At 52.8% G+C, this 28,000-nt stretch overlaps 1 protein-coding gene and 1 non-coding gene across 13 annotated transcripts in view; both read right to left on the reverse strand.

Annotated features, from left to right (window-relative positions):
- Nucleotides 1-2,265: 2,265 nt before the first annotated feature.
- LOC132657142 (protein Shroom2-like) overlaps nucleotides 2,266-28,000 on the reverse strand; it is a 141,075-nt gene continuing 115,340 nt past the window's right edge. For 7 of the 12 annotated variants that reach the window (XM_060408720.1, XM_060408719.1, XM_060408727.1 and 4 more), the window contains 6 exons: nucleotides 22,222-22,725; nucleotides 17,657-18,178; nucleotides 15,622-15,793; nucleotides 7,673-7,894; nucleotides 6,835-7,107; nucleotides 2,266-5,056 (listed from right to left, as the gene is read on the reverse strand). In XM_060408720.1, the coding sequence (XP_060264703.1) occupies nucleotides 4,790-5,056; nucleotides 6,835-7,107; nucleotides 7,673-7,894; nucleotides 15,622-15,793; nucleotides 17,657-18,178; nucleotides 22,222-22,725 (1,960 nt within the window). In that variant the 3' untranslated portion in view covers nucleotides 2,266-4,789. The other 5 variants (XM_060408722.1, XM_060408721.1, XM_060408728.1 and 2 more) reach the window with 5 other exon arrangements.
- On the reverse strand, nucleotides 11,409-11,480 carry TRNAR-ACG (transfer RNA arginine (anticodon ACG)). The gene has a single exon. It is a non-coding gene; the product is annotated as a tRNA-Arg (tRNA).

Consider the following 28,000-nt stretch of genomic DNA (forward strand, 5'->3'; position numbering starts at 1 on the left):
TTGTCTGATGCATTTTGGAGAGGACACCTCCGAAGGGAGATGGTGTCCTCCCTTGGCACGTCCTGTGGACAGTGTCCGGCCTTGCTCCTGGGGCTGTGGACTGTTGTGCATGGAGGGCCCCTGCCCATGGGGTCTGGGCCTGCTTGCATGACACTGTCAGGTAGGCCTCACGCTTGAGTTTCCTAAGTGGGTGAAACTAGAAACAGGCTGACCTTGAGCTGAAACGGGCAGGCCTCCCCTTGCACGACCCTTGCAAGATGGAGGGTAAGAGACGTGGCCTCCAGTGATGTTCCTCTGCCATAGGCTTTGCTGAGAAAGGAGGGTTCACTGCCAGTGGGGAAAAAAAAATTCAAAAGAATGTATGTACCATTTGCATACTTCTTAAAAGTTCCTAAGTTCATGACAATGTTTTAAGGGCCTTTCCTCTTTGCCTTTCTCTGCACCTCACTTCCTAAGTTTCATGGAGGGGGAGGGCACCAGAGTCGTCACAGGCATTTTGGAGATCTGGTGAAGGAGGGGAATGACACGGGTTGGGGTGTCGTGGGATGTTTTATCTGGCTCAGTGTGACTCAGCACACAGCCTGTATGTGTACACGTGATGTGTGAGGTTCTTTTCTTCTGATGGGAAATGCAGAATACATTCCCCTCTCCCCCCTCTCCAGAATGCCTGGGCTTGCAGGTTGTGGTAGCTCTGTGGTGGTCAAGCCAACAGGTGTGAGGATGCAGACAGTATCTCCCATGCCCCCGTGCCTGTGATTGATTCAGCATGCCCAAGGTGGCTAAGCCCTGAAGAAACAGAAGTCTGAGCATCTCAGTCCATGGGGCGTGGAGCATCAGGACCACTGGCTCCCACAGCCACACCCCCACCACCCCAGCCTACAGTTGCACCTCCACCGCCCTCATGGGCGAATCCCTCCATCCTTTCAGAACTCATGAGACAAGCGGGAGTGTCCCTGTAGAAGCCAAAAAAAAAAAAAAAAATATATGCAGCATTTGTGTACTTCTTAAAGTCCCTAAATTTGTGACAATGTTTTTTCCCCACCCCAAATAAAACTTCATCTCCTACGTTTGAGTAGTTCTTACTAAGAACGCTCTCTCGGGCTTCCCTGGTGGCTGAGTGGTAAAGAATCCACCAATATAGGAGAGAAAGAGTTTGATTCCTGACCCGGGAAGACGCCACCTGCCGCAAAGCAACTAAGCCCACGTGCCACAACTACTGAGGCCCACGTGCAAGAAGCCTGCACACCACATCCAGACAAAACCCTGAGCAGCGAGCAAGACCCAGAGCAGCCAAAATTCAACAAGCAAAATTATTCAAAAAAAAAAAAAAAGGAAGACTGCCTCTCTCTCGACTAATTGACCTCCAGGTCCCACCAACCTGCTTCGAAAACAGAAGCATTTGTCCACTGCCGACAGGGAGCAGCTGCCATCTGTCCTCTGGTGGTTCCGACAGGGGCATCCGGGTACAGAGAACGCTTTTCCTCCAGACCCAGGCTGCAGTGATGGCACCAGAGGTGCGAACGCCCCTCCCTCTGTGTGGCACACCTCTGACCCAGCGCAGGCTCCAAGCACACTGACATTATCAGTTCACTTGCTTTCCCAAGGGCTGGGAAGGAGGAAGCTGAGGGGTGCAGAGGCTAGCAACAGACAGAGGTGGCTTGGCTCCAGGAACCTGGCTTCGGGTCCTGGACCTCAGGGTGCTACTCCGTATCAGCACCCAGCATGGGAGATGACGAGGCTCCACCAATGGCTCCAGTGCTACACAGCTCCCTGCAATCATGGGGTGGAGCACACACCACACCTTCTGGATTCCCGGTTGGGCTGCGGGACTTGCTGCAGCAATGGAAGGTTAGCAGGTGTGCCATAACCATACCCGGGGCAAGCACCGATGTGACTGAGCTTGTTCTCCGGTCATGTGCCATGGACGTGCCCAGGCCAAAGGCCTGGTTCCAGGAGGCAGATGACAGGCACGTGGAGCAGAATGATCTACCAATTCCTCCTCTAAAGGAGTTACTTCTCCCTGTACCCTGCCTCAATTTTATAACGGTTGTTACACAGCATGGCTGTGGCAACAGCTGACTGATAAAACCTGTGTCCCTGATGTTTTCCTGGCTGCAGACTGACTGGCCTGAACTCGACAGGCAGAAACAGTCGAACACCTGTGTACACAGATTCAACTCCACGATTTATCACTGGCTGAAGGATCTGACATACAGGAAGGACGTTCCAGTTCTTAAAAAAGATGCAAAATAATGACACGCTCCATTCAGGAAAGACCATTTATTGTATTAAGGGTAAGCAGGATGATCTGTTGAGAGGTAAGTGTTAAGTGTTGAGCATGAAACTGTTACACATCTTCCACGGTGGGTGGCATGATTAAAGTCTCTGGAAAGGCCCCTGACTGCAACCTCGAGATATAGAGAGCACGTCTCAGCTGAGCAATGACCTGGGGTGAGCCATCAGCCACCACCCAGGAATGCCACGGTAGAAACGTTAGCACCAGATTGTTTGTATATGCAGTAACATAGCGATACACAAAGTTGTGCACACTGACTCACTGCAATCTCTGGTTCCCCGCCACCAGACATTTATGAGGCAGATAGGGAAATAGACTGGACCGTTGTGATTTTATGGGCTTCGTTTAAAGGACACCAGAGCCTTGTGTATTACTGTGTAGAAGAACACGTTCTCAAAAGACACCGAAAAGCTGAATACAGGCAAAACCTCTATTTTCACATTTTACAGACATATCATCAAAATGATCACAATACTATATGACAAGAGCAAGAATCACAGATAAAAGCTTTGTGAAAATCAAAACACACTGACATCACTGTGGTTGTCTCCGCAAGGGAGGAACGCGGCGGGTGGGGGGGGGGGCGGTCCATGGACAGCCAGCTTTATCGTTTCTGTCATGACCCATCATCACAGCAAGTGACCATAGCGTGCGAGGAGGAGGACGATGCTTCACTGGCAGAAGAGGAGCTTTTCAAATCAGGAACAGCTTAAGAATTAAAAGTGCAGAAAAAGGCCTTTCTCTTTGGCGTGGGTGGGCTGCCACAGGAATGTTTATTGTCAGCATCACTGAAGCCTGCCAGGTCGGTTCCCTCCAGGGCTGCAGAGATATCACCGCAGCCAGTCCAGCTTGTCCTTCTGGCTGTGTGGATGTGGAGTAGTGTCCTTTAATAAGACATCGTGTGCTTCTGTCTTTGGTAAGGCGCCGGCCACTGGTGACAAAGGGCTATCTCCCCACCTGCCGGAAAACTCCTTTCACAGGCATAAGAGGAAACAAGGAGTAACGTGATCTGACCTCCGAATGTCACCCCAACATGAAGTTATCCTGGGGCTTCTCCCGCCATTATGCAGGCATCTCACCCAACTGGGATGGAACACAGACGATCAGGTTAAAAATCAGACCGTGAGAACCAAGCCATGAGGGGCTGAACACCTATCGTGCCTACGGACATGCATATAGCCTCTTTGGTGAAGTGTCTATTTAAGTCTCTGGCTCACGGTTTAACTGGGCTGTTTTCATACTGTTAACTTGGAAAGATCTTTATACATTCTGAATGCAAATGCAACACTTGGGATCAGCAAGTTATCTTCTAGTCATGACTCGGGCACTGTAAAACAACAGCTCGACAGTGTTTTCTTTAGTGAACAGACTCTTGATCACCTTGCAATATCAAAGGATAAAACGGGGAACAGACGGTGGTCCACTCTATGGCGGAGAAAGACCAGTCTTGGAGTAGTGTGGTCCACCAGGACCTCTGGAACGCCAGAACCACGGGTTCTTACAGGAAATGTGGCCTTGACACTGCCATAACTAATCCAGAGAAGCAACAAGACAGGAGCTGCCAGTTATAATCAGGATCATATACACACCAAACAAATGTTCTCGGGGTGGAGGGGAAATTAAATGAGGAAAATATATCGGGGGCCTTAAGAACAAAAAAAAACAGAACCTTGCAAGCACCTACCCTCCGGACACACTTTCAGCTAGGTAATCTCACTTTGCAGGAGAAATACCATTTGCACGTAGGTGCCATCCCAGAAGAACAGAAGCCGGCACATCCCTTCTGCCTGTGCCTTCCTTAAAGCATGCACACTGTGCAAGTGGCAATTTCACCAAGAGTGAAGCTAGGGTGCTGAAAGCTAATTTCACAGCTGGTCTTTAAACCACATGGACAACTATTCTAATACATTAATAAATAATGCTCATCCTCATTTGTTTTGCTGGGTCAGTGGTCATCCTTATAGGACAGACACTACCAACGTTAACACTTCTGGCGCCTCCCATGATCCACAGGGACAGCTCCTGCTCCAGACAAACCACGCCTCCCTCAACACATGCACCTTCTTAGAGACGCGCTCGTTCCTTCCCCCGCGGATGATGAGGTTCAGTGCCTAGACTGTCAGAAGAGGCCACGTGGGCGACCCTGGCGCGCAAGCTCGCACAGCGCACCTGTGTACCAGCGCCAGTGGGGATACTTCCAGGCCACCGCGTCAAAGGGGCAGGGGGAGCCGCTCTGCTCAACATTCATTCCAAAACCGAACCCAAGAATTAAAGAACTCATCCCAAACGCACACATGGAAGTTATTGCTTTGCTGACCGCCACTGGGCCATGAGAGGGCACCCCCCACCCCCCGACCCCCATCGACAGGATGTAAATACAGGCTGCAGTTTTCAGCTGCATCTACAGGACCAGAGCTGATGACTCCGCCAATCCCATCTGCATCCTCCTCCTCCTCCAGGGAGGGCTGGGTGGGGTGGGGGGTGGGTGTGCCCTCATTTGCCTCTCTCGGGCTGCAAGCTGTCCAACAGGCACTTCAGCTGCTCCTCACCCAGGTGTATTTTGTCTTCCAGCTCGCGCTGTTCGATGATGAGCGCCGACTTCATCCTGACGAAGTGCTCGTAGTCCGCCAGGCTCTCGGGGCCCAGGTAGCTGGCCAGGATGTCGAAGACGATGCCCTCCCGGCGGTCCAGGTTCTCCTTCAGCTCCCTGGCGTCCTCGTGCTGCTGGATCAGGACGCGCTGCTTCTCGAGCAGGGATTGCTGGATAGACAGAAGACACACAAGCCTGCTAGGGACCCTGCGGGGGGTGGGATAGGGCTGGCCAGCGCCTCCCACCGCCGGCACAGCAAAGCGGCCGGATACACCCCTCGGGAGACACCTGGATACACCCCCGCCCCCATAAGGCGCCCAGATACACTCCCGCAGGAGACACCCAGATACATTCCTGCAGGATGCACCCAGATACAACTGCCACGAGGTGCCAGGATACACCCCTGCACGAGGCACCGGATACACCCCGCCATACACCCCCGCACGAGGCACCTCAGATACATCCTCCACCCCCTCGCCAGGAGGCACCCAGATACACCTGGAGGAACATGAGAGCCATCCGCGCCCAGAAAAGTCCAAAACTGGGAGATGCGTGCAGGCAGTGAAGGACTTGCCAGGTGGGGGTGGAGGCTGGGGGGAGGGGAGAGGGACCTGTGTGAGCCCAAGGCGTTTCCCTGACAACACAGCAGATGAGGGCAAAGTGGGTCAAAGCAGTGCATTTAAAGAGATCTCCCAGGGCAGGATTGCTAAACCGTTCTGGCACCAGTAGAGGCAGACGGTGAAGAGGACAAGGGGCTGACAAATGACAGACGGAGGCGGGGGCTGGGGCAGGTGGGTCGCATAGCTGCTCTGGCTCCTTACTCTGGGGCACACAGACGCCCCCACTCCTAGATCGGGGCGCACACCTGCAGTCCCTGCCCTCCCGAAGGTAACCTGCTGTGAAAACAAGGCAGGGAGAGAGGAACGGCATTAAACAGCCTCAATGTGGTGGCTGACGCATGCCAGGGAATGCCCCGATCTCAGTCCCAGTTTTCCAGCAGTCTCCTGTTCCTCCACCACCTGGTGACCCGAAAGGCCCAGTCAGAGCATCACGGGGGTGGAGGGGCCCCGAGGAGAAGCCAGAGGCATAGGGCTGCTGCTTGGTGGGTGGTGAAAACAGAAACTGCTTTCCTGGTCTGGAGCCTGGGCAGTGTCCCTGGCCTGCACCACCTTTCAGGGTGAGTGAGAGTAGGATTAATTCCAATTGATTAATTCCAACCAAAAGACAAAGAGCCCTCAGTTGATTCTCCAAACAGGGCTACAGAGATCAGTTGGCATCCCTGGAGACTACAAGCTCCCGATTGAAGGGAGGGCATCCTGTGTCCAGGTCTGGCCCACGTGTCCCACTTTCTATCTGGAAAGACAGGGGGAGCCTCCCACAGCCGGACGCTGCCTCTTTGCCCTCATTAGCACCTGTCATTGACAGTTTCCCCCAACTCTGTTCACAGTGGAGGCCAGGCCCCTCCACTGAACTTGGAGGAGGCTGTGGACCATGGCTGCCTCTGGTTCTAGGAAGGTGAAGCTCATCAAGCATTCCCAGCATGGACAATGCTAGCATGTTCTGGCCACCTGATGCAAAGAACTGACTCACTGGAAGAGACCCTGATGCTGGGCAAGACTGAAGGTGGGAGAAGAAGGGGCTGACAGAGGATGAGATGGTTGGATGGTATCACTGACTCGATGGACATGAGTTTGAGTAAAACTCAGGGAGATGGTGATGGACAAGGAGGCCTGGCGTGCTGCAGTCCATGGGGTCACAAAGAGACCCAACCAGGTAACTGAACAACTCGGGGAATCTCGGGGCGACCCCCCACTACGAGGAGGAAGAGAGCGAGAGAGAAGACCTTCTGCGACCAGCTGAACAGACAGCCCAGCAAGGCTTCCAGGTGTTCACTCTGCACCTTGTGGGCCTTCCCCGCAATCCATCCGTCCCGCCTCAGGGGCAGTACCCGATCGCCCGGAGGCGTGCTGTCGTCCAGGTTGTTGAGGGCGTTCTCCACGCGGGCCAGGCGGCCAGACAGCGACAGCAGAAGGTTCACCACCTTGTCAAGGTCCCCGATGAACATGCGGAACTTGTCAAACTCATTGGGCTTGCACACGGCCTTGACCAGGGCCTCCACTTCGTCACCCAGCGTGCTGTTGGCCTGCACGTCCTCCAGCAGGCTCTCCCGCGCCTCCCGCAGCACCTGCAGCTTGCGGCCAAGGCTCTCAATGAGCTCCTGCTGTGGGTACAGCATGTGGGACTCAGTCACGGCCCTGCTGACCCAGGCGCCCCCCTGTACCCGCCTGCACCTCCTCGCCTGCGGGCCTGTCAGCAGCTTGTTGTTGCACACGAACAAATATCAGGCCAGCATCGAAAAAATCTGCAAGCAATAAATGCTGGAGAGGCTGTGGAAAAAAACGAAACCCTCTTGCATTGTTTGAAACTGAAAGTCGCTCAGCTGTGTCTGAATCTTTGGGACCCCCATGGCTTATGCAAGTTGATGGGATTCTCCAGGCCAGAACACCGGAGTGGGTAGCCTTTCCCTGTTCCAGGGGATCTTCCCAACCCAGGGATTGAACTCAGGTTTCCTGCCTCGTGGGCGGATTCTTTATCAGCTGAGCCTCAAGGGAAGCTCCCTTGCACTGTTAGTGGGACTAAATTGGTACAGCAATTATGGACAACAGTATGGAGATTTCTTTAAAAAAAAAAAATAAAGCTAGTACTAAAACAACCATATGATCTAGCAAATCCCAGTACTGGACATATACCCTGGAGGAAAGCATGACTGAAAAAGACACATGTACCTCACTGTTCATTGCAGCACTATTTACAGTGGCTAGCACATGGGTGGAGAAGAAAATGGCAACCCACTGCAGTGGTCTTGCCTGGAGAATCCTGTGGACAGAGGAGCTTGGTAGGCTGCCGTCCATGGGGTCGCACAGAGTTGGACACGACTGAAGTGACTTAGCAGCAGCAGCACACGGAAGCAACCTAGATGTCCATCGGCAGATGGATGGATAAACAAGCTGTGGTACATATACACAGTGGAATATTACTCAACCATGAAAAGCAATACCTTTGAGTCAGTTCTAATGAGGTGGATGAACCTAGAGCCTATTACACTAAGTGACATAAATCAGAAAAAACAAAAAACAAATATCATATATTAACACATATAAACGGAATCTAGAAAGATGATACTGATGAACCTATTTGCTGGGCAGCAGTGGAGATGTAGACACATAGAGAACAGATGGGCAGGGGGAAGGATGGTGGGACTAATGGAGAAAGCAGCGTGGAAGCACACACTGGGATATGGAGAAAGCTAGGAGGAATCTGCGGGATGGCACAGGGACTTCAGCACTGCCATCCTACTCCTTCCCACCCCCACCACAAACGCCCATCACGGGTCCCTGACGGGCCTCCAACCCTCCTTGTCCACACATCCCAGCCACTGGTCCCTGGCCTCTTCCTCTCCCAGCATCTCTCCTGGTCCTGTGTACACTGCTCTCTGACCTCAACTCCTTGAGTGCATCTCCCAGCCCCCTTTCCCTTTGTTTACCCAGCTGCATCTGGTAGTCGATGAACTTACATGCAAGCCTCCTCCTCCCTGTTCACACAGCTTCCAGCCACTGGTCCACTGCCTTGATGTGCAGTCCTCTTCCTCCTCATCAACATAGCTCCAGACACAACCCACGCCCCCGATCTCATCTCGTCATTCCTCCCTTTCCACCGACGTTCAGCCACAAGTCCCTGCCCTCCTCTGCAACCTTGTCCCATTCGTGTCCACACAGATCCAACCACCCCAATAATCCTTTTCCGTGTTCACACAGCTCCAGCCTCATCCCTCACTGCCTGTGAGTCTGTGTGCGTGCTCAGTCACATCCAACGCGTTGCCGTCGAATAATGGGCTGTAGCCCTCCAGGCTTCTCTGTCCAAGGGGTTTCCCGAGCCAGAATACTGGAGCAGGTAACCACTTCCTACTCAAGGGGATCTTCTTGAACCTGTGCCTCCTGTATTGGCAGGCAGATTCTTTACCACTGAGCCGCCTGGGAACTGACCTCCCCACCCCCATCTTGCTAGGTCTTTGTCTACACGGCTAATCTAGTGGTCTCTGACCTCAACTACTATCCTCCTCATCCTTGTCCACACAGTCTCAGCCGCTGGGGCCTGCCTTAATGTACAAGCCTTCCCATACTGTTCACATAGGTTGGACTGCTTGTCCCCAACTTTATCTCAAAACCTCCTCCTACTTGTAACACCCTGTTGCAGCCACCGGTGGCTGACTTTATCTGCGAGCCTCCTCTTCCTCGGACAGAGTTTTCACCAAGGGTCGGCGATTTCTCTTCCAGTCTTCTGCCCCTGGTCTTAACAGCACCAAGCATAATCCTTGACCTTATCTGCTATCCTTCTGATCCTTGTCCCCACAGCCCCTGACCAACTTCATCTACAAACCTCCCCACACTCTTTCACGCAGATCCAGCCGCCTTTCCCTGACTTTATCTGCAGCCTTCCTTCCACTTGAACACACCGCTCCAGGCACCAGAACCTGACTTTATCTGCGCTCCTCCTTGTACAGAGAGTTCTAGCCATGGGCCCCTGTCCTCCCATACAATCGTCTTCCTCTTGGTACAGAGAGCCCTAGCCACTTGGCCTTTGACTTTGCTTTCTGATCCTCCTGCCTCGTGTTCCCAAAGCTCCAGCCACTGGTGCCCGATCTCTTCTCCAGATGTCTTCCTCCTTGTCCACACAGCTCCAGCAACAGGTCACTGAACTCATCTCCAGTCCTCTCCTTCCGAGTCAGCACAGCTCGAGGACTGGTCCCTGAACCCCCATCCATCCCTGCTCACGTTCACACAGCTGCATCCACACGTCCCTGACCACTCACAAATCCCCCCTCCTCCTTGTCCACACACAAGGCCAGGAACGGGCCCCTGACCTCCTCTCTCATCAGTCTTCCTCTTTTCCACACAGTTCCATCTGGAGGTCACTGACCTAAACTGCAAACATCCTCACCCTTCAGCTCAGTTGCTCAGTCACATGTCCGCCTCTTCGCGACCCCATGGGCTGCAGCACGCCAGGCCTCCCTGTCCATCACTAACTCCCGGAGCTTGCGCAAACTCACGTCCATTCAGTCGGTGATGCCATCCAACCATCTCATCCTCTGTCGTGCCCTTCTCCTCCTGCCCTCAATCTTTCCCAACATCAGGGTGTTTTGTAATGAATCAGTTCTTAGCATCAGGTGGCCAAAGTATTGGAGTTTCAGCTTCAGCATCAGTCCTACCAATGAACACCCAGGACTGATCTCCTTTAGGATGGACTGGTTGGATCTCCTTGCAGTCCAAGGGACCCTAAAGAGTCTTCTCCAATACCACAGTTCAAAAGCATCCATTCTTTGGTGCTCAGCTTTCTTCACAGTCCAGCTCTCACATCCATACATGACTCCTTTTGTCCATACCGTACCATTCCTTTCGTCTGCACAGCACTGTCTGGCATTGCCATTCCTTTTTGTCTATGTGGCTGTGTAAATGAACTGATTCAACTGACCTGAACTGCAGTCCTCTTCATCCTTGTCCTCACAATCCCAGCCACTGGTACCTGACCTCATCTCCAAAACGCCACATCCTTGTTCACACAGCTCTGGCCTTATTTCCCAGACTTTATGCCCAGTCCTTCCCTCTTGTGCTGGGCTTCCCTGCTGGCTCAGTGGGTAAAAAGTCTGCCTGCAATGCTGGAGACACAGGTTCAATTCCTGGGTCAGGAATATCTACTGGGGAAGGGCATAGCAACCCACTCCAGTTTTCTTGCCCTGGAGAATCCCATGGACAGAGGAGCCAGGCTAGCTACAGTCCTTGGGGTCACAAAGAGTCAGACATGACTGTGCGACTAACCTCCCTCCCCCGCTTTCTTCCCCTCTTCACACAGCTTCCGTGGCCCGGGCCTGATCTACTCTCCAACCCTCCTCCTGCTTGTCCACACAGCCCCAGCCACTGGTCCCTGAACTGCGCTCCTTGTGTTTGCACAGCTGCATCAATAGGTCCCTGGTCACCTGTCAATCAACCTCCTCCTCGAACACAAAGCTCCCATCCCTTTTTTCCACATTGCCATCTAGTGGTCAAAGGCGCAAAGTGCAGCTGTCCTCATCTTTGCACACAGCGGTCCAGCTACTGGTCTTTGCCTTGACTACGAATCATTTCCTCCCTGAACACTGAGCCCCAGCCATGTTTCATGACCTCCTCTGCGCACCTCCTGTGCCGAATCCACACAGCTCCAACTCACTGGTCCCTGTCCTCATCTACCATCCTCTTCCTCCTCTGCAAAGAGAGCCAGACACAAGTCGCTGACCTTGTCTCAAATTTTCCATCATCCTAGTCTACATACCTCTGACCTCTCCAACCTATTCTTGGTAGTGGTGGTTTAGTTGCTAAGTCATGTCCGACTGTTGCGATCCCATGGACAGACAAGCCTGGCAGGCTACAGTCCATGGGGATTCTCCAGGCAAGAATACTGGAGTGGGTTGCCATTTCCTTCAGGGGGATCTTCCCAACCCAGGAATCGAACCTGGGTCTCCTGCATCGTAGGCAGATTCTTTACCAACTGAGTTACACAGGAAGCCCATTATCTATTTTTACTCCATCTCTAGTAACTCAAAGCCACTGGTCCTGGCCCTCCTTCCCATCTTATCAAACCCTGTCCACACAGCTCCAGCCAATGGTTCCTGACTTCCTGGTGTTCACAAAAGCGGCACCTATAGGTCCCTGGCGACCTCACAGACCCACTGCCCTGTGCAGGTAACTCTATGAGTTGTCTCTGACCGTGTCTCCCACAACACACTGTTTTTTCCACACAGGTCCTTGTAGTGGTCGCTGACCTGAACTGCAGTCCGGCTCATCCTCGTCCACACAGCTCCAGCCACCAGTCCCTGACTTTGTCACCGGAGGTCCTCCTACCTGTACAGAGATCTCAGGCCACCGTCCTTGATTTCCTCTACAATCCTGCCCCAAGTCCACGCCACTCCAGTGACCGGTCCCTGACCTCATCTGCAATCTTCTTTCTCCGTGTCCACAAAGATACAGCCACAAGTCCCTGACCTTCTCTCCAGTCTCCATTCTCTTCTCCGCATACCTCCCCAGACAAGTCCTTCAATCTTTCCTATGCCTTCTCAGCATGGGCCAAGCCACTGGTGCCTGACCTCCTCTCCAGCTCTCCTCCTTCTTGTCCACACTTCGGCCACAAGTCAATGATCTCCTCTCCAATCCCTCTCTTCCTTGTCCACGCAGCTCCAGCCCCTGGTCCCTCACCTTGCCTCTCATTCCCTTTCTCTCTGTCTACACAGCTTCATCTAGTGGTCACTGACCTGCACTGCCAAAGAATGGATGCTTTTGAACTGTGGTGTTGAAGAAGAGTCCTGAGGGTCCCTGGGACCGCAAGGAGATTCAACCAGTCCATCGTAAAGAAAATCAGTTCTGAGTGTTCATTGGAAGGACTGGTGCTGAAGCTGAAACTCCAATCCTTTCGGCCACCTGATGCGAAGAACTGACTCATTGGAAAAGACCCTCACGCTGGGAGAGATTGAAGGCAGGAGGAGAAGGGGATGACAGAGGATGAGATGGTTGCATGGCATCACTGACTCAACGGAGATGAGTTTGGGTAAACTCCAGGAGCTGGCGATGGACAGGGAGGCCTGGTGTGCTGCGGTTCATGGGGTTGCAGAGACTCGGACACAACTGAGCGACTGAACTGAACTGAGCTGAACCACAATCCTCCTCATTCACGCCCACAGTCCCAGCCAGTGGTCCCTGACTTATTAACTGATGAACCTCCACATCCATGCTCACACAGGCGTGGCCCCCTGTCACTGACATTATCACCAACTGTCCTTTTTGTAGACACAGCTCCAGCCACTGTTGCCTTTCTTAATCTGCAGTCCTCCGCCTCCTTGTAAAAAGAGCCTGTCTAGCCACTGGTTTCCTTTCCACTCCTCGGTTTCCTTTCCAATCCTCCTGCTCCATGTCCAAACAGCTCCAGCAACTGGTCCCTGACATCGGCTACGTGTTCCCTCCTCCTTGTCCACACAGCTCCACCCATGGCCCCTGACCGCATCTCCTATCTTCCTCCTCCTTGACCAAACAGCATCAGGCATGGCCACCTGAGTGCATCTCCAGACCTCCTCCTCTGTCCCCAAAGCTCCAACCACGGCTCCCCAACTTCCCCTCCACTCCTCATTGGCCTTGTGCAGAGGCCAATTGGCCTTCCAGCCATTGGTCCCTGCCCTTCTTCCTATCCTCCCGCTCCAGGTGAACACAACTCCAGCCACCTGTCCCTTGACTTTCTCTACAAGCGTCCTCCTCCCTGTCTAAACAAGCTACAGCAACTGGACCCTAACCTTGTCTCTCAAACCCCTTCCATTCTGCCGACACGGCTCCATCTCATGGTCACTGACCTGAACTGCAATCCTCCTCATCCTGGTTCCCACAGTCCAGCCACCGCTCCCTGATTTCCTCTAAAAACCCCCCTCATCCTTGTTCACACAGGTCCAGCCACCTGTCTATGACTTTATCTTCCCTCCTCATCTACACAGTGACAGCTACGGGACCCTGATCCCTCTCTCCCATCCTGCTCTTCCTTATACACACAGCTCCACTCACTGGTTCCTGACCTCCTCTCCAAAATTCCTCCTCCTTGTGCACAAAGGTCCAGTTGCTGGTCCCTGACCTCAGGCCAAAGCTTCTTCTCTCTAGTCCAGTAGCTCAAGCCACTGGTCCCCGACTGCCTCTCCATTCTGCCTCTTCTTTGTCACACAGCCCCAGCCCATGGTCCCTGACATAAAAGTCTCCAGACCTCCTAATCCTTATTAATCTAGGTCTGGCCTCGTTTTTGCTAACTTCATCTCCAGTCTTTCTGCTCCTTGCACACCCAGGTCCAGCCACTTTTATCTCCAACCAGCCTCACCCTTCTTCACACAGCAGCAGCCACTGGTCCCCCTTGACAAATCCTTCCACCTGCTTGTGGAAACATCTCCAGACACAAGTCCCTGACCTCCTCTGGGATCCTCCTCCTCCTTGTCCACAAGGCTCCAGCCACTGGTCTGGCCACATCTCCAATCATCCACACAGCTCCAGCAACTCACTTTATGTCTCATTCCCCTTTGTCTACACAGCTCCATCTAGTGGACACTGACCTGAACTGCAATCCTCCTCATTCCTGATCACAGGGCTCTGGCCCCCTGTCCCTACAATCCTCTTTCTCCTTGTACAGAGAGCTCCAGCCACTGGTCCTCAACTTCCTTTCCAATCCTCCAGCTCTGTGTCCACATGGCTCCAGTCAACTGGTCTCTGACTTCCTGTCCAAACCTCTGCATCCCTGTCCACACAGATCCAGCCACTTGTCTTACGACGTTATGGCCAATCATCTCTCCTCATCCACACAGCTGCGGCTCAAGCAGCCTGACCGTCTCTCCAGTCTTGTTCTTCTTTATCCACATGTCTCCCGTCACTGGTTCCTGACATCCTCTCCGATCATCATCTTCCTCCCTGTCCACACAGCTGCAGCCACAGGTCCCAGACTGTTATCTCCAATTCACCTCTCAAATCTCCATGGAGCTCCCGCCACAAGGCCCTGACCTCCTGTTCCATCTTCCCTCCTTGTGCACACAGCTTCAGCCACTGCTCCCTGACCTCACCTCCCATCCCCCTTCCTCCTGGTCCAGCCCCTGGCTCCCTGACCTGCATCTACAATCGCCCCTCCTCCTTTCCACAGTGTTCCAGCCAGTGGTCTCTGCTGCCTTCCCAACATATGTCCTACCCCAGGGCCTTTGTACGTGGTGCCCCCGCTCCCCACCCCCAACCCAGTCCCTGACAGAACTGGACACTTCCTCATCTCACGCCACGTTTTTCTGCATCATGACCTCATCAGAGCCTTCCCTACAATCACACTCCTTTTATCTCTGTATGCCTTCACTGTTTTCCTTTTCTGATCAATTACATTATATGTGCAAACGTTTTCTGTAAAGAGCCATAGACAGTGAATATTTTAGACTTCAGAGGCCACACAGCCACTACTCAACATCGCTTACAGTATAGTAAACGTAATACAATATGTAAAGGCCATATGTAATACAATAGGTAGAGGCCGTATGTAAATGAATGAATTGGCTGTCTTTAAATAAAACTTTATTGACAACAGCAGGTTGGGGGGCGGGTGTGGCCCGTGGGCCCTGTATTGTGTGTTTGTTTTTGTGCTGCGAAAACACAGTGCCTTCAGGGAAGGAATGACTATTTGCGTGTTGCTGCTGTGTCCCCAAGGGCCTGGTTAGTTTCTGGAGTTGAAGAAGGGCTGCTTTTTGGTTAACACAGCCCTTTACGACCTGCTGTTGAATTTATTACCTGATCACAGGAATTTGAAATCGGTACTCAGAGAAGGTATGGACCCTGCTGAAGGTGATATAGTTAAGCCCCTCCGGTTTCAACTGGGATAGAAGAGACATTATCGGTTGAGCTTAAAATGAAAGAGACTAGTGGCCACCAGGTTTTCTTGACACTGGATCTTATGACAGAGCGATAGCACGGAGGTCCTATGGAGAGACCTGCTTAGGACAGAAGCCTCTCCCACAAAAGTCTTCACACGCAGGCCCAAATGTCAGCATCACGCCCAACACTAATGGTGCATGGTGCAGGGCCAGGCTGGGGGTGGACCCAAGGGCCACCACCTGCCTCCCGCCAGCACGTTCTCATCCGGATTTCAGCCTCCCTACCTTTTTGACTGACAGGTCGTGGTCCAAGTCACTGCCCGAGTCCTCCTCTGGCTCCTGCTGCTCCTGCAGGTCCTTCATCTTTATCAGCAGCTCCGCCTTGGGGGCCGACGTGCTGTAGTAGGCGGAGGTGGTGGCCAAGGGTGTGGCTGCCAGCAAGCTGGTCTCCTCCCTCCTGGGGAACCAAACGGCAGAAGGTCCACATTAGTTCTGATTGTGTGCCCACAGACGCACCTGAAACCTGGGCTGGGACCTGCGAACCGAGGGGCTGATGAAAGGACATGAGCCAGAAGAGACAGCAGAAGCAGGGACAGAGTGGGCTTTGCTGGTGGTCCAGTGGCTAAGACTCTGTCTTCCAACGCAGGGGACAAGAGTTTGATCCCTTAGTCGGGAAGTGAAGACCCCACATGCTAGGGGGTGTGCCAAAAAAAAATCAATCAACCAAGCAAACAAAAGTGTGGAAAGGGCAGGTGCTGAGGCCAGAACTAAAAAGTGAAGTCGCTCAGTCGTGTCCGACTCTTAGCAACCCCACAGACTATAGCCTGCCAGGCTCCTCTGTCCATGGGATTCTCCAGGCCAGAATACTAGAGTGGGATGCCATTTCTTTCTCCAGGGGATCTTCCCAACCCAGGGATTGAACCCAGGCCTCCCACATTGCAGGCAGATGCTTTACAGTCTGAGCTACCAGGGAAGTCACCCAGAACTAGAACCCCCTGCCAAATGGTACCCAAAGCCCCACCTGTGCGGGAGGGCACAGATCATTTTCTCTGGGAGCCTGAGGTCTACGGGGAGCTGTCTATTGCTACTGTAAGTGTGGCCACAGGCCCCAAGTTGACCGGGCATCCTACCAGCAGCCCTATTTGCGGCCTCTGAGCCCCGTCTGCTACACGACATTCGTGCTCCCGCCTACTGTCAATCAGCGATGCTCACCAAGACCACGTGCACCAACAGGACAGATGTAAGCAGGTGCACCTTTGTGGGCAGGTGACTGAATACAAGAGGCCAGAGAGGGTCCTTCTTAGTCACTCAGTTGCGTCCCACTCTTGGCGACCCCTGGGGAGTGTAGCCCACCAGGCTCCTCTGTGTGATTCTCCAGGCCAGAATACTGGAGTGGGTGGCCATTCCCTTCTCCAGGGGATCTTTGGGATCTTCCCAACCAAAGATCCCCTGGAGTACTCTGAAATGATAATATCTCCGGTCATAACAACAAGCAAGAAATGTCACTGCCATCCGTGACTTCCAGCCTCCAAATGTGACTGTTACGTGAAAGCAGCTCAGTCATGCCCCACTCTTTGCGACCCCATGGGCTGTAGCCCACCTGGCTCCCCGTCCATGGGATTCTCCAGGCAAGAATACTGGAGTGGGTGGCCATTCCCTTCTCCAGGGGGTCTTCCCAACCCAGGGATCGAACCCAGGTCTCGCCCATTGCAAGTGGATTCTTTATCATCTAAGCCACCAGGGAAGCTCCTCCCCCGCCCTCTAGACAGAACGAATTATAGCAAATCCACCCCCTCAGCTAAATACATAACAACAGAAGGCCTCTTTTGTAAACACATTCTCCGCAGCCTGAGCTTTCACTTCTCTGTAACAAGCCTCTGCACCTCAGCATAGTGACCTTTGGCATTGGACCACTGTTTGTTGAGGTGGGGGTGGGGGGTCGTCCTGTGCCCCGTAGGTCAATGAGCACCATCTCTGACCGCCACTCTCCCAGAGGTGACAACTAGAAGCATCTCCCGACATTGCCAAGTATCCCAAGGGCAGACAACAGAGAAAAAGCCCCATGGGCATTGCTAGAAACATGACTTTTCCCATCTTTGCCCAACTGACATCATAGTCCCCAGAATGGACCTTTAACTTGGGGAGGGTGTCAAAAAAAACCCCAAAGTGCCAAGCACTTATGGAGAAATCTGTCACCAGAGAGCACGTACGAGAGCAGATAAAGAGATACATTCCTGGCCCCTTGCCCTGGAAGCCCAAGAGGTTAGAACCGCACACAGGAAAGGACAGGAGTGGAGGTGGGGTGGGGTGGTCCACTCACCTCTCCTCCACCGTCCTGGGCGAGGGCGCCTTGGGCAGCAGCTTCCTCCGTTGCTGCGTGCCTTCCAGGAGGTGCTCATCTCTGGGGAAGATGCCCTCCATGAGGTCCATGGTGGTTCTCACCCTCACGCCGGGGTCCAGGATGTCCGCCAACGACTTATCCCTGCCTGCGATCTCACGGGCCAGCTCCTCCGACTTGAGGTCGGCGGCGGTCCTGTCTTTGGCCTTCACATAGCTAAGTGCGGGAGGGGAGGCCCGGCCTTCCTTGGCAGGGAGCCCCAGGGCGCCGGCAGGGGGCTGGGGCTCGGCACTCTGGCGGCTGTAGGGGCAGAAGCACGAGTAGGACTGCTCAGACGTGCTGAGAGTCTTGATCTGGTCCCACTCGAGGCACCGGGGCAGTGGAGGTGGCTCGGGAATGCGGGCCATTGCCTGGCGGCTCTCCTTCTCCGGCTGGCTCTCCGAATGCACTATCTTGATGGGCACCATCTTCACCATGGTGTTGTTGTCCATCACCCGCTCGATTCTGCCAAGACAAGGGTCATTCTCTGGAGACATGCCATGGGCCTAGGCACAGCTCAATGATCAGAACTTAGATAAGCAAATCAGCTGGTCCCATGGTTGGGCGGGGGCGCCTTCTGGACAGGGAAGCCCAACTCAAAAGACGGGCCCATGCAGGTCACAGGTTCCAGGACTGGGGAGACAAGGTCTAGGAGTTCCTGTCTCTGGGGCCCTCAGCTTGGATCTCTTGACCAAGGTGTTCAACTTGAGAAGGAAAATTCCAGCATCATACCCAAGCAGGAAAACACAGGCAAGACCCTTCTTCATTGCATTATTTTCCCTCCACGCACAGAAACCCTCCCCACCTACTAGTGACTTAGTGAAGTGAAAGTCGCTCAGTCGTGTCTGACTCCTTGCAAACCCACGGACTATACAGTCCATGGAATTCTCCAGGCCAGATCGGAGTGGGTAGCCTTTTCCTTCTCCAGGGGATCTTCCTGACCCAGGGATCGAACCCAGGTCTCCCACACTGCAGGTGCATTCTTTACCATCTCAGCCACAATGGAAGCCCAAGAGTACTGGAGTGAGTGCAAGTGCAAGTTGCCCAGTCGTATCCGACTCTGAGATCCTCCGGCCTGCAGAGTCCACGGGCTTCTCCAGGCCAGAACACTGGAGTGGGTGGCCTTTCCCTTCTCCAGGGGATCTTCCCAACCCAGGGGTCAAACCCAGGTCTCCCACAGTGCAGGCGGATTCTTTACGAGCTGAGCCACCAGGGAAGCCCTACTCAGCACGTATTTACATCTCCATCCCAACCCTCGTTTTGTGGGGAAACTTGATTGGGGGGAAAACAACAACAACAAAGCAATAGAAACAAATCCTCTGCAGCCTGTGATACTCTTTCTAACAAAGCAGGTCTTCCAGGTCATTCCTGATCACAACTACCTCTCCTCTTGAAACCCATGCAGACTGCCACGTTCAGGAAGGTTGACGAGCTGCTCCCTCTACATGAGGACAAACCACACAGCGGACCAGACCTTACAGCCACCCGGTCGCACCCATTCCTGCCGAGAAGCAGGACCCGGGGGGGTGGAGGGCGCCACTGTCCAGGCTCCATCCAAGTGAGTCTGGACGGGTTCTGCCCAGAGGGCCTGATCCCCAGCAGTACCCAGTCCCGAGAGAGTCCTCAGCCCGCATGCCACCATCTCACTCTCTCTCTAGTCACTCAGTCGTGTCCGACTCTCTGCGACCCCATGGACTGTTGCCCTCCAGGCTCCTCTCTCCCTGGGATTCCTCCAGGCAAGAATACTGGAGTGGGTTGCCATGCCCTCCTCCAGGGGATCTTCTTGGCCCAGGGATGGAACCTGGGTTTCCTGCATTGCGGGTAGATTCTTTACTATGAGGGAAGCCCCTGGCATGCCACCCTAAGTCTGATAAACCACACTGCCCACAGGCACATTCTCACAGCCTGAGATGCCCAAGGTGATTCAGTGACCCTGAAGCGGTCCTCCTGGGTCCCTCCTCACAGACACACACTCCAAACCCACAAACAGGCTCCAGGAAAACTCCTGCCAATGCTTCTGTGAGCCGTCAAATTTCAGGCTCACACCTGCTGCTGGGCAGGGTCCCCACCTTGTAGCAAACACACAAACCAACCTCAGAATGTCCAAGATTTCAAAGGAACCTTCCTGCTTTTGGAACCAGAGTGGATGCATTTTTTTATTCCGAGCGAGTGACTACTCTCTAAAACTCCCCCCAGGGTGGGAAGGCTGCACTTTCCTGCTCTCTGCATCCCTGCCTTGGACTGGCACACAACAAGACTGCAGGACCCGCTTGCTGAATTCAAGAAGGCGTGTCTCAGGACAAAGGAACTGCTCTGTGCCCTGGCTGGCTCCCCAAGTAGAGGTAACTGGAAGGGGAGAGATACGGGATACGGAGGGAGATGAGGCAGCACTCAAGAAATCAGTCAGCAGGGACACAGACAGAAGAAGATTGTCTGTGTCTGTGTGTGTTAGTCGCTCAGTCGTGTCCTCTGTCCATGGGATTCTCCAGGCAAGAATACTGGAGAGGGTTACATTTCCCTCTCCAGGGGGAATCTTCCCAATCCAGGGATCAAACCCACGTCTCCCGCACTGCAGGCAGATTCTTTACTGTCTGAGCTCCCAGGGGAGCCCTGAGCGTCTCTGAGCTCTGCACAAACACCAGGCAGCTAGCAGGCCTTGTCTGATGTGTTTTACTCCCTGTCTGGTTGGCAGTTGATGACGGGCATGGAGCAGATCTCCATTCATGAACCTGGCTCAAACTTCATGGTGGATCTCAAAGGCATTCCACTCTCTCAGGCTGCCACCAACCTGTAACATCGGCCCTGGGGACGGGGACACTGAACTCGGTACATGGTAAGCCACCTTTCTTGGTAGGAAACTCCTGAGTGGCATGGTTACTATCTGCCCCACCACTGTGCTCCTTTGACCAGAACCCAGCCTTCTGTGATGGCCAGTGCAGCAAAGGACGCTGGTTCAAGAAAACCTCTGTGGTCCCCAAAAATGACATACATGACGGAAGCCCAGTGGATGCATCAAGATGCCCCCACTCGGTACTGTCAAGAAGTATTGCCACTGCTTGTGGAAACTCCTCTCAGACTCTTGGAAAAAATAAGAGTGAGAAAATCCACACTCTTTCGGGGCATGAAAAAAAATGAAACCCTCCCTCCCCACCTCCTAAAGTCAACAGAGGTCAGGAGTACTGAGCAAACACTCAGCCATGTTCCTCAGAGAAGCCCACTGTGTCCCAGATCAGGGCCCAAGAACCAAGAGGCCCACGTCAGCTCATTGACAACATTCCCACACACTCAACATTCCCTCCACTCAAACCATAGCATCATTTCTCCTCCCTTTCAGAGCTCCTCAATGTGCCCAGTAAAAAGGGTCTCTAGGTGCCAGCTGCATTCAGAATGACCGAGGGCAATGCTGACTCCCAGATAAAGCTGCACTTGCCGCTGCACCCCTGGGGAAACTCAGGATGCTATCAGTTAACGTCCATGCGGTGCTGTCTTCGGGGGTAAAATAAAGTTCAGGGACCTCCCTGGTGGTTCAGTGGTAAAAGAATCCATCTGCCAATGCAGGAGACATGAATTCGAACCCTGGTCCACGAAGATCACACATCCTTCGGAGAGAGGAAGCTGGGACACGGCAACTATTGAGCTCAAATCCCATGACAAAAGAAGCCCCTGCTTGCTGCTGCTAGAGAAAGCCCGTGTGACAGCAGGGAAGACCCAGCACCACCAAAAAGGCAAGCATCTCAAACAGTAGAGTCAAGACTCTACAGCAGGGAGATGCGACAGAACTTTCCTGGGAGATGCAAACAGCCATACTCGGCGCTGTCCAGGATGCTAGCGTCTAGCCCCACAGGGTGCAACTGAGCAACAGGTACTATTTCATTGTCATTAACTTGTGACCTGCGGTGTTGGAGAAAACTCTTGAGAGTCCCTTAGACTGCAAGGAGATCCAACCAGTCCATCCTAAAGGAGATCAGTCCTGAATATTCATTGGAAGGACTGATGCTGAAATTGAAGCTCCAATACTTTGGCCACCTGATGCGAAGAACTGACTCATTAAAAAAGACCCTGATGCTGGGAAAGATTGAAGGTGGGAGGAGAAGGGGATGACAGAGGATGAGATGGTTGCATGGCATCACTGACTCAGTGGCTATGAGTTTGAGTAAACCCCAGGAGTTGGTGATGGAAAGGGAGGCCTGGTGTGCTGCAGTCCATGGGGTCTCAAAGAGTCAGACACGACTGATCGAATGAACTGTGACCCTCATGCTGAACCTCTGGTCCTTAGGGGGCTGGAAAGTCAACAGCAAGTTAAAAATTCAAGTGACCACTGGAGGGGGTGGGAGGTTGTGGGGGTCCTCTCCGTGTTAGTCCCAGGTCCCAGTGTGGCGAGCGGGGTCAAGGCCACCGGGGGGGGGGGCGACATGGGGGCACAGGTTCACACCCAGGGAGGATGCACGGGACCCTCTCGCAGTTGCAGGGAGCCCTAAACAGGGCAAGAAGGTAGGGAGAGACACTACCTGGCGGTGTTCTCGTCCTGGATGAGCAGCGGGGGCTTGTCCGTCAGCTTCTGCGGTGCGAACTGCGGCGACGGCGAGCGCGAAGTGTCCATGGTGGAGGTCTGCAGGGGCCGGAACGGGGCGGGGAGCGGTGGGGCCGTGGGCTCCTCCACGCGCCGCGCGCTTTGCGTGTCCACCGCCTCCGAGGAGGCCACCGAGGTGCGGGGCTGGCCAGGCGCGCCCCCTGGCGGTGGCCGGAGCTCACGCTTGGGCGGCGGTGGCCTCTGTAGGGCGGGTCTCCGGGCCAGCGGGGCGGCGCTCAGGGGCCGGGGCTCCTGACCCCGCGTGGTCGGCTCCAGAGGCGTGTGCGGCTCCGGGTACCGGTAATCACGAGGGAGGGTACCCGGCCGGCTGCGGGCCTCCAGGGACACCTCGGGCCCTTCCTGGGCGCCAGGGGGTTCAGAGGTTTGCCGGGGGTCCCGTGTTGCTCCTGGGCGGTCCTCCGCACGCTGACCATCTGCTTGTCTAGGGGAAGCGAGGAAGAAGAAAGAGCCAAGGGTTCCAGGGAACCCTCTCCTCCCCGAACCCGACTTCCGTCAAGGGCACACATAACCTCCCTTCAATGACTTTAAGGAATTAAATCCACCCATGTCTGCCCACGCCAGTCCCCGCTGCAACTGCAAACGGGCAGACATCAGATGCAAACACACGAGGCAGTACTCTGGCATGTCACACCAGAGGAGAGGAGGCACACACATGGCGCACACGCACATGGACACACACACTGCCATATGGGGGCAGATACAAGTCCCACAAACATTAAGCAAAAAAGGGTGTGAAAATACTCAAATGGTGATGTGGAGAAATACTCATTTCACATTGCAACAGTGTTTTTACGGGACTTATTTCAGGAAATTGCCATATACCAAGGGATAAAACCTTTTTTGGAGAGGGAGAAGGAAATGGCAAGTCACTCCAGTACCCTTGCCTGGAAAATCCCATGGAAGGAGAAGCCTAGTTAGTATGCAGTCCATGGGGTGCAAAGAGTCGAATACAACTGAGCAACTTCACTTTCACTTATACAACTTTTTAAGACAGCAGCAAAAACATTAACAAAACCTTTTAAACCAGCAGCCTATGATTAAACATCAGAAAAACAAAGACTGCTTGTTTTGGAAGCTGCACCAAGGCATTCATCTTTTTCACACTCTTAGGCATTTGGCTCAGCAGGTAAAGAATCTGCCTGCAACGCAGAGGACAAAGGAGATTCCAGTAGGTGAAGAATCTGCCCGCAGTGCAAGAGCCCCAGGTTCGATCCCTGGGTCGGAAAGATCCCCTGGAGAAGGCAATGGCAACCCACTCCAGTTTTCTTGCCTGGAGAATCCCACGGACAGAGGAGCCTGGTGGGCTACAGTCCATGGAGTCGCAAAGAGTCGGCCACGACTGAGTGACGAACACTTTCACTTTTCATCCATTTCCATATCCAGTTCTAGCTTTCCCTAACACATAGTTAACATGCATACAGGCACACACATACACACACACACCCCCTGGCAAAACACACACAGGCATTCTGTACATGCATTTGAAAGTGAAAGTGAAGTCGCTCAGTCATCTCTGACTCACTGTGACCCCCATGGACTGTAGCAAGCCAGGCCTCCCTGTGGATCACCAACTCCTGGAGCTTGCTCAAAGTCATGTCCACTGAGTCAGGGATGCCATCCAACCAACTCATCCTCTGTCATCCCCTTCTCCTCCTGCCTTCAGTCTTTCCCAGCATCAGGGTCTTTTCTAATGAATCAGCTCTTTGCATCAGGTGGTCAAAGTATTGAAGCTTCAGCATCAGTCCTTCCAATGAATATTCAGGACTGATTTCCTTCAGGATGGACCGGCTGGATCTCCCTGCAAGTTCCAAGGGACTTCTCAAGAGTCTTCTCCTACTCCACAGTTCCAAAGCATCAATTCTTTGGTAGCCGTTCCCTTCTCCAGGGGATCTTCCCAACCCAAGGATAGAACCCGGGTCTCCTGCATTGCAGGCAGATGCTTGACCATCTGAGCCACCAGGGAAGCTGAAGCTTTATGATGTATATTGTACATGCATATATATATCTAGGCCATAGTTAAAGCTCGTGGGCGTTACAATAACCATACTCCCAACAAATGAGCCAGCCGTGCGTCTGCTGCTTTGTCCTGAAACACTCTTCTGGCCTGAGCCATCAAATGAGCCTCGGATGGACCCTTCCGTCCACGGGAAGAGCTGTCTTCTGTTGAGACGACCTCAGGGTTGGTAGAAGAGACTCCACAACAGGGCAGTGATCAGCCAGCCAGCAGGCAGAGCACAAGTGCAAGAGGAGCTGTCACCTACTGCCTCAAGTGTGGGACGAGATAATTCTGCACACACACCCAGCACCCACTCAGAGCCCGGGAGGTGCGTCTGCTCTAGATCTTGCCATTGCAGCTGGCCCCACCCCATCCAGGCAGCTGCGCTGACAGCTGAGTTCCCTAGGCGTGTTTCTCTTGCTGTGTCCTCAGGAGAAAGGTCCCTTCCGGGTTCCATGGCTGGTCTACAGGAGACCACGGACTTCCTCCCCCAATTCCCTCAGCGTCCCCTGTCGTCTAGCTGGGGCCGGACTCTGCAGCCGTCATGTTCGTGAGCCCAATGACAGCAGCTCAAAGGGTTCAGTAACTGGATGAGGACATCAGATCACCAGTCGCCCCCCGGGACCCCACAAGTGGGCAGGTTTGTTCTCCACTTCCAGCTTAACTGACTTCCCTGGTGGCTCAGATGGGTAAAGAATCAATATGGGAGACCTAGGTTCGATCCCTGGGTCGGGAAGATCCCCTGGAGAAGGCAACGGCAACCCACTCTAGTACATTTGCCTGGAGAAAATCCCATGGACAGAGGACCTTGATGGGCTACAGTCCACGGGGTCGCAAAGAGTTGGACATGACTAAGCAACTTCACTCACTTCCTGATTAATAAAATATTAACCCAGCTTAGGGAGTTTAGTTTAAAACAAACAAGTGAAAAAAAAAAAAAAAAAAAAGCTAGGTAATTCCCTGGTGGTCCAGTGGTTCAGACTCAGTGCTTTGACTGCGGAGGGCCTGGGTTCATTCCTGCTCAGGGACTCAAGATGCCACAAGCCACACGGGGAGGCCAGAGAAACCAACCAAAATAGGCATTATGTTGAGAAAAGAAACGTTCACATGTTGAGTAGTCTGGGGAAGTCAGTCTGCTGAAATAAGAATTAACTTGAATGTTCTGCCAACTCAAACAGCCTAGGAAAGGTGCCCTTGTTTATCGGCATTAAATACTAAAAGTAAAGGGCAGACGGCAGTTGGAAGGCAAAGTCTTTCCTGGTGGGTCAGGGGGTTAGGAATCCGCCCACCTATGTCCAGGACACGGGTTCAATCCCCGGGGGGCCAGGAAGATTTCACCTGCCGTCGTGGGGCAATGAAGCTCGGGGGGCCACAACTACTCAGCCCGGGTTCCTCAACAAGAGAAGCCAAGTGTCACACCTAGAGAGTAGCGCCCCACTTCGCCGCACCTAGAGAAAGCCCATGCAATGACGGAGAGCCTGTGCAGCCAAAAATAACGTCATTGATTTTTTTTTTTAAAGTTATCCAAACAGGTTGAAGGATGCAATGGATGGTTCAGAGGACAATACACAGTCCAGCAGGTGTTTGCATACAAAAGATGGAACGGCCTTTAGACAACAATCAGAGGAGGGTGACTCTTGGCTCAAATGTCCTGTCACCCACTGTCACCTATGGTCGGCCAGGGAAAAGCCAGCCTTGGGCCTGCCTCCCGTTGAAGCCATCGTGTCTCTTACAAGACAGTAAAACTTCATTCATGGCGACTCACACACCGCTGCAGTGTTTCATTCCAAAGAGCTGAGCACTTGAACTTTTTTTTTTCTTAAAACTCCTGAAATCTAGCATCTGAAGACCCACTTGAAACTACCCAGTACCAATTTTTTTGTTTTTCTAAAAAAATGTTTTTTTTTGATGTGGACCTTTTCAAACTCTTGATTGAATTTGTTACAATACTACTTCTGTTATTTATGTCCTGTGTTTTTGGTGGCAAGGCATGTGGCATCTTAGCTGTATGACCAGGGATTGAACCCACACCCCCTATGGTGTTAAGGCCAAGTCTTAACCACTGGACCATCAGGGAAGTTCCAGTGGTACCTATTATTTAATAAATAGGTACCTATTATTTAATAAATATCCACTGCCTCATTGAAACAGAGAATTAAAGTGGCTACAATTTATTGCTAATATCTAAGTGCCTTTGTCCATCTGGATTCATGTTTAAAAGATTAATTAAAACGGAGCTGTATTTGCTAAGTGCCTTGGGGCTTCCCAGGTGGCGCTAGTAGTCAAGAACCTGCCTGTCAATGTAGGAGACATAAGAGACGCAGGTTCCATCCGTGGGTTGGGAAGATTCCCCTGGAGGAGGGAACGGCAACCCACTGGAGTATTCCTGCTGGGAGAATCCCACAGACAGAGGATCCTATGGGCTACAATCCGTGGGGTAGCAAAGAGTCGGACGAAACTGAAAAGTCGAGGACAACTGAAGTGACTTACTGCATCTTTGCAAAGTGCCTTAGACAGGACGTGCTGTGGTCTCCCCAGAGAAGGCAGCAATTCCACCTGTGTGAGTAAAGCTCCTCTAAGAGGGATGTGAGATTAGTACATTTCCTGCCATATCCAGGAAACAAGGATGGCACAGCTATCAGGAATTCCAGCCTTCCAAATGCAAATGTCTGAGCCAATCCTGTCTTTCCTGCTGGGTCCGGGGGTTAAGCATCTACCCACCTATGTCTGGGACATGGGTTTAATCCCTGAGGGGCTGGGAAGATTTCACCTGCCTTCATGGGGGCAATGAAGCTCAGGAGGCCACAACTATTCAGCCCGGGGGTTCCTCGACAAGAGAAGCCAAGTGTCACATCTAGAGAACAGCGCCCCCCCTCCCCCCGTTTCTGCTGCAACTAGAGAAAGCCCATGCAACAACAGACAGCCAGTACAGACAAAAATAAAGTCATTGATTTTTTAAAAAAAAGTTATCCAAACAGCTTGAAGGATGCAATGGATGGTTCAGAGGACAATACACAATCCAGCAGGTGTTTGCATACAAAAGACGGAACGGCCTTTAGACAACAATCAGAGGAGGGTGACTCTTGGCTCAGATGTCCTGTCACCCACTGTCACCTATGGTCGGCCAGGGAAAAGCCAGCCTTGGGCCTGCCTCCCGTTGAAGCCATCGTGTCTCTTACAAGACAGTAAAACTTCATTCATGGCAACTCACACACACTGCCCCACTGTTTCATTCCAAAGAGCTGAGCACTTGAACTTTTTTTTTCTTACTAAAACTCCTGAAATCTAACATCTGAAGACCCACTCAAAACCACGTGGTACCAATTTTTTTATTTTCCTAAAAAAGTTATAATACCAGTTGTTATTTATGTCCTGTGTTTCTGATGGCAGGGCATGTGGGATCTTAGCTCTATGACCAGGGATTGAACCCACACCCCCTATGGTGTTCAGGCCAAGTCTTAACCACTGGACCATCAGGGAAGTTCCAGTGGTACCTATTATTTCCTATTATTTAATAAATATCCACCACCTTTGTTTAAACAAAGAATTAAAGTAGCTACAATTTATTGTTAATATCTAAGTGCCTTTGTCCATCTGGATTCACGTTTAAAAGATTTAGTTAAAAAGGAGCTCTATTTGCTAAGTGCCTTGGGGCTTCCCAGGTGGCGCTAGTAGCCACGAACCTGCCTGTCAATGTAGG

The sequence above is a fragment of the Ovis aries genome, chromosome Y (genome assembly GCF_016772045.2).
Source record: "Ovis aries strain OAR_USU_Benz2616 breed Rambouillet chromosome Y, ARS-UI_Ramb_v3.0, whole genome shotgun sequence".
Lineage (NCBI taxonomy): Eukaryota > Metazoa > Chordata > Mammalia > Artiodactyla > Bovidae > Ovis > Ovis aries.